The sequence below is a fragment of the Aphelocoma coerulescens genome, chromosome 28 (genome assembly GCF_041296385.1).
Source record: "Aphelocoma coerulescens isolate FSJ_1873_10779 chromosome 28, UR_Acoe_1.0, whole genome shotgun sequence".
Taxonomy (NCBI): domain Eukaryota; kingdom Metazoa; phylum Chordata; class Aves; order Passeriformes; family Corvidae; genus Aphelocoma; species Aphelocoma coerulescens.
The window spans coordinates 5,245,300-5,251,673 of NC_091041.1; the positions used below are offsets into that span (position 1 = coordinate 5,245,300).

General features: G+C 68.5%; 1 protein-coding gene across 1 annotated transcript; it reads right to left on the reverse strand.

The window, feature by feature from the left end:
• Positions 1-883: 883 nt before the first annotated feature.
• Positions 884-2,313, reverse strand: JUND (JunD proto-oncogene, AP-1 transcription factor subunit). The gene has a single exon (XM_068997237.1). It carries the CDS (start codon positions 2,240-2,242, stop codon positions 1,304-1,306), a length of 939 nt encoding a protein of 312 aa, XP_068853338.1. The 5' UTR covers positions 2,243-2,313; the 3' UTR covers positions 884-1,303.
• Positions 2,314-6,374: the final 4,061 nt, after the last annotated feature.

The following is a 6,374-nucleotide window of genomic DNA, read 5'->3' on the forward strand; positions in this document are numbered from 1 at the left end:
GCCACCCACGGCAGGGCCCGGCGCCGAGCGTGGGGTCCCCGGGGAGCTACCCACGGCAGGGCTCCAAGGGACCCCACGCTCCCCCCACAGCCGGCTCCCCGCCAGCCCCCGGGAGCGCGGCGATCCCGCTGCTGCAACGGGCTGGAACTGCCGCCAGCAGCGGCCCCAAACGCTCCAGGGACACAGGGTCGGTCTCTCGGGTACTGCTCCCCGGGATGGAGCAGGGATGGGGCCCCGCAGGTGGCGGACACGGAGGAGGAGCCGTGGCGCTGCCGGGAAGCCCAAGGCTGTTGCCGAAGTCTGGGAGGAGCAGAGGAGGCCCGGCCTCGCTGGGTGCCTTGGGGCGACCCCGGGGAGGCCAGGACAGGGGGGTGCTGGTGAACCCCCCGACACGGAGAGGGTCTGGCAGAGCAGAGCCACAGCCAGGACCAGCAGTGGGGTCCCCTCACCCACCTCCTCCCACATAGGGACCCCTCAGCCCCAGGGGAGCCCAAACATACCCATATTGCCCCCAAGAGAGCCCAAATAACCCCAAAACCCCCTCAAAACCTCAACCTTTCACTACCCCCCCCTTCCCACAACATCCTCCATCCTTCCCAGCTACCCCAAAGCCCCCTCCCCCCATAACAACAACCCCATGGACCCCCTCGCCCTCCACCCTCTCCAGTGATTCCCAGAGCCCCTTTGCCAGCCCCGGGGGGGAACTCACTCCCCGCTCCCCGACCTCCATCGCCCCCTAAAACTCCCCAAACCCCCCCGGTCCCCGCTTCCCCCCCCCCCCGCCCCAAGATGGCACCCGGCCGCGCCGCTTCCTGCCCGCGCCGCCCCTTCCCTTCCCGTCCCGTCCCGTCCCTCCCCGGCGCAGCAAACAGCGAGAGGCCAATTCTCCGTGTCGCGGGGTTTTACTGGGACCTGACTGGAATGTGTGGGGCGCGGAGGGGCCGGGAGGGAAGGCCCCGGCCCCCCTCAGTCCGTGCGCGGGGAGCGGGGCGTGCTCAGTGCCCACCATCCGGAGCCGGTCCCGGTCCTCCCCTCAAACCCCTCAGTCCGTGTCCGGGGAGATGGGAGCGGGGGCGATCATCGCTCTTCTTCCTCCCCTCGGGACCCCCTCAGTCCGCGCCTGGGGCGGGCAGGACGCTACCCCCGCTCCCTTCAGTCCATGCCCGGGACCCCTCGGTTCGTTCCCGGGGCGGGGCGGGCGCTCCCCCCGTTCCCCTCGGTCCATGCCCGGGGCAGGGCGGGCGCTCCCCCAGCGCTTCCCTGGGTCCTTGCCCGGGCTCGGGCGCCCCCGGCCCGCCCGGGGTCAGTACGCCGGCACCTGGTGCTGGTGCTGGGGCAGGAGTTGGCAGCCGCTGTTGACGTGGCTGAGCACCTTCTGCTTGAGCTGGGCGACCTGCTCGCGGAGCAGGCTGGCGGTGGAGGCGAGCTCCGTGTTCTGGCTCTTGAGGCTCTTCACCTTCTCCTCCAGCCGGGAGATCCGCTCCAGCTTCCTCTTGCGGCACTTGGAGGCGGCGATGCGGTTCCTCAGCCGCTTCCGTTCCGCCTTGATGCGCTCCTGCGTGTCCATGTCGATGGGGGACAGCGGCGGGCTCTCCCCGAAGCTCGGCACCTCCGGCACGATCTGCGGCTCGTCCTTTAGCGGCGGCGGGGGCGGCGGCAGCCGCGGCGGCGGCGCCGCGAACGGGCCGGGGTCGGCGGCGTAGCTGACGGCCGGGTAGGTGCTGAGGTTGGCGTACACCGGCGGCTCCGGGGCCATCCCGGCGGCGGGCAGCTCGCCCGCGCCGCCGCTTCCTCCCCCACCGCCGCCGCCCGCGCCGCCGCCGCTGCCCGCCGCGCCGCCGCCCAGCTGGTTCTGCTTGTGCAAGTCCTCCAGCGCCTTCACGAAACCCTCGGCGAACTCCTGCTCCTCGGAGGCGGCCGCTTTAGGGTAGAGGAACTGGCCGCTGGTCGGGGTCGTGGTGACCAGCCCGTTGGACTGGATGATGAGCCGCTCCAGCTCCGGGGACGCCAGCTTGAGCAGCCCCAGGTCGGCCGAGCCCAGCAGCCCCGCCGCCTCGCCGCTGGCCGCGCCGGGGGCTTTCAGCGCCGCCGCCACCTGTTCCGGTAAGGCCATCCCGAGCGCGTCCTTCTTCATCATGCTGCCGCCGGGGAAAGGCAGGAGAAGCCCGCTGCTGCCGGAGGACGGGGCGAAGCCGCTGCCGAGGCCGCTCAACACATCATCATGGTAGAAGGGTGTTTCCATCCTCCTCCCCCGCCCGGCTGCGGGGGAAACGGCGCCGGGGCGGGGGGAGGACCGGGGCGAGCGCGGGGCGGGGGGAGGGCGGGGGGGAGGCGCCCGGTGCGCACCGGCCGCGGCCCCGCTCCTGCGCGCGCGCACACGCGTCTGCCGCCGCCGCGCGCCCCGCGCCGCGTTAAATAGGCGGCGCCGTCGCGGTGACCTCACCGCGTCGAGTCCTCATTGGCTGCAGATGACGTCCTCGCCCGCCCTCGTTTGCATACGGGGCGTGGCCTCCGCCCCGCGGAGGCGGCGCCCCGCCCCCTGCCGGCCACGCCCCGCCCCCGTCGCCGCGGCGACCGGCGGGTAAACGGGACAACAGCGCGCGGGGCCCTGGGATGACGTCAGCGCGGGGGAGGGGCGATCACGTGGCCCCGCGGCGCGCGCGCCCCGCCGGGGATGATGGGCACAAAGGGAGGGGCGGGAACCGGGCACGGGAACGGCACCGGGAACCGGGCACCGGGCACCGGGAACGGGAACTGGCCACTGGGAATCGGGAACCGGGCACGGGAACCAGACACCGGGAATGGGAACTGGCCATTGGGAATCGGGAACCGGGCACCGGGAACGGGAACCGGGCACCGGGAACGGGAACTGGCCACAGGGGATCGGGAACTGGGCACGGGAATCAGACACCGGGAATGGGGACCGGGCACGGGAATTGGCTACTGAGAATCGGGACTGGGAACCGGGATCGGGCACAGGGTACCGGTAACTGGCCACAGGGCACAGGAACCGGCCCCCTGGCACTGGACTCCGGGTACCGGCACCAGAACTGGCCCTGGCATGGGCACCGGGCACCAGCACTGGGCACTGGTAGTGGCATGGCCACTGGCCACCGGGCACTGACTCGGGCACTGGTAGCGGGCACTGGGCACTATCCCTGAGCCGGACCCCGGTTGTAAAAGGGTACGACAAAGAAATAAATAAACACACCGGGCCAGGCACCGCCACGGGGCCTCACGGGAACCTCTGGGGACAGCCAGGCCACCACCCGTGTGGGTCAGACCGGGACAGGCCACCGGCTCCACCGGCAGCGTGGCCGGACAGTGCCCGGGCACAGCAGGGTTTGTCCGGCCCGTGCCCTGCTGGGCCAGAGCCGCCGTTCCTGCATGTCCGCACACGTCCCTTGTCCCAGCCTGTCCCGTGTCACCGCCCCGACGTTTGTCCCCGGTGTGTCCGGTGTTTGCCCAGGGAACGGCCGCTCCCTCCGGCCACCCACGGTCCCCCGGCGGGGGGGGGGGGGTAGAGGAGGGTCACACCGTCACTGGACGGTCGCTCCGGCAGGACCCAGCAGCGTGGGTCAGGCGGGGGCACGATGAGCCCGGTTCAGGCGGCACCGGGGAAGGAGTTAACGGCGGTGGCGGTGGCGGTGGCGGTGGCAGACGTCACGGCCGGCCAAGCCCGCGGGCGGCTGAGGGGGCGGATCGGCGTCAGCGCTTGACGTCACCGGCGCGGGGGGAGGCAGCGCCGGTGGCCGCCGATAACCCCCCCCCCCCACCACCACGGGCAGGATGCGGCCCCCGCGCCGCCGAGACCCCGGGCACACGCGGGGCCCCGGGGACACCGGGGCGGGTGACGCTGAGCCGGCCCTAATTGCGGCCAGATGCTTCCCGGGCTGCGCTAACGAGGGCGATAAATCAGCGGTGTCAGCGCTGGGGGCTGACAGTGGGGGGACTCGGGGGACCCTGTGCCGGTGCCGTGCTGACCCCGCGGCCCCCGCGGCTCTCCCGGTGCGAGGAGCTCCTGCCCCGGCGTGTCCGTCCTGCCGGCTGCCCACAGACAGCGGGGACGGCGTGGGGCACGGTATGGGGTGTGGGGACAGCGTGGCGCAGGGCACAGCGCAGCCCTGGCTTCAGGGGACACGGATGACACCCAGGACAGGGCTGGGGCAGCGCTCGGGGCCGGCACACGCAGTGCTGGCACAGGGGAAACTGAGGCACGGGGAAACAACTGGGATCTACCCTCCCCCCACAGCTGCTGTTAATTAAATCCCCAATAAACGCAGTTTATTAAATCTCAGCTAAAGCAGAGCGGGCCCAGGCCTGTGTCCCCTGCTGTCCCCGGTGTCCTGACCCAGGGTGGGCGGCAGTGGCAGTGCCAGGACCGGTGTCCCCGGGGCCTTGGCTGGGGAGCAGCTCCCAGGTGAAGCCACCGTCCGAGTTTCCACTCCAAACCTGTCATTACGGGCGCGGCCGTGGCTGGACCGGCAGGTTCAGACTTTCCATCCTGACCAAACCCGGCCGGCGAGGGACAGGGACCAGGGCAGGGGGTAAAAAGGCTCCCCTTCCTCCTTCCCCCTGCCCCAACCCCGCTTGGGGACCCAAGCCGGGGACACACCTTGGGCACAGCCACCAGCGCCCCATGGGCACTGGGGTACCCACGCGTGCTCCCCCACCGAAATCGGGGCAAGCAGAACCAGCTTTGGCTGGAGGTGCTGTCGGCAGTTCCAGGGAGGAACCAGCCGGCCCTGGGGCCTCCCGGGAAGAGCAGCTGGCCAGTGGCCAGGGATGTGAGCCACAAGCTGCGCTCCGGCTGGGCCCCACCAGCACAGCCCCGCCACCCCTCCCTGCAAGGGTCACAGCACCCCCAGACTCGTCCTGCAGTGTCCCCCCCAACCTGCTCCCAGCCTGTCACCACTGCTGCTCATCCCGCATGTCCCTTGTCCCTAAACCAAGAACCCAATGCCCGCAGCGAGCCAGCAGCTTCATTTTCTTAATGAGCGTTTAATGAGGGGCATGAATCAGTGGCTCCTTCCGCCTCCCGCGAGGGCAGACCCGTGGGGAGGTCCCCGTGCAGGGAGCTGGTGGCAGTGCCACTGTCCCCACGGCGGGGTGGCTGGAGCTGCTATTCTCGGAGGCGTTGGAGCCCGGCTCGGCCCCACGAGCACCCACTGAGTCAGTGTCCTGCCACCTGCCAGCCGGGCTATATTTACCCCGGAGCAGGCGGCGAGGATTTGGGATGAGCCCACACCACCGCCAGACCTTGGCGAGGCACGATGAGCCTCGAGCAAGGCCACGGCCACCAGAGCATCCTCACGGCTCCTGCTGTCCCCACTTCCCTGGCTCCACCAGGACCATTCCCTTGTGTGCCCCACGACACTGGAGGTGCCTGACCCCGCTCCGGCCAGGAGCTGAGACAAAGCTCTGGACACTGAGAACGTGGGCTGGACACAAGGTGCCCATGAGATGCATCCACGTGCCAAGCCCCCCCTGGAAAAGGGAACAAGCAGGGTTTGCACCCCAGGATTTGCACGGCAGGGGAAGCTGCCTCTTAGTCATTGCCACAAGCAATGGGAGAGAGGAACCGAGCCGGGAAAACAAGAAGTCACAGCTGCCAGTGCCTGTCCCCAAACCTGCCCCTGTCCCCGAGGAACCCCCAGGGGCCTCCGACAATCAAAAACGAGAATTAAGGAAAAAAAAAAAAAAACAAGAAAAAAAAAAAACAGAAAGAAAGAGAAAGAAAACAGATTTTAAAAGGAAAAAAGGAGGAGGAGGAGGGTTTGACGTGTATTTTTAGTTGCTTAGCACAGCCCTGAAGTATTCTGGCAGCCACTCCCTCCGCGTCGCTGGTGTGTAACTATTCCTGTGCTGCCTCCTCGGCGAGGCTCAGGAGTTATGAGTCACCGTGGGGCGGCCAGAGAGACACAGCCCCGTGGCTGCCGGGGCTGCCACCAGCTCAAAGTGCCACCGAAATATCCCGGGAGGGCAGTGGGGAGGGTTTCCAGGGTGGCCTTTGCTGGGTCGTTCCGTGCGGGACGCGCTGGCCCTGCCACGCTCTGCACCCACCCACGCCGGCAGCCAGGCTCAGACCTTTTTTTTCCTCCTCTCTGGTTGTTGCTTTTATCTCACTCCTCCCTGTTTTGTTTAATTTTTTTTTTTTTTTTAAGTTTTTCAGCCTCCCTGCGCTGCCACGGGGCAGTGATGGCCCCAGACTCCCATTTTTGGGGTAGAAAAAGCCCAAAATGACAGCTGAGCGTTACATCGATGCCCTTCCACACAGCCATCTGCCACCCAGCTGCCCTTTGAGGGGGGACAAAAATATTCCTGCAGAGGTGGAAAAAGGAAGGGGGGAAGCAGGCAGGGAATGCTGCTAAAGC

Bases quoted from the DNA above. Each gene is read 5' to 3' on its own strand.
- JUND (XM_068997237.1), bottom strand. From the start codon at position 2,242: ATGGAAACACCCTTCTACCATGATGATGTGTTGAGCGGCCTCGGCAGC.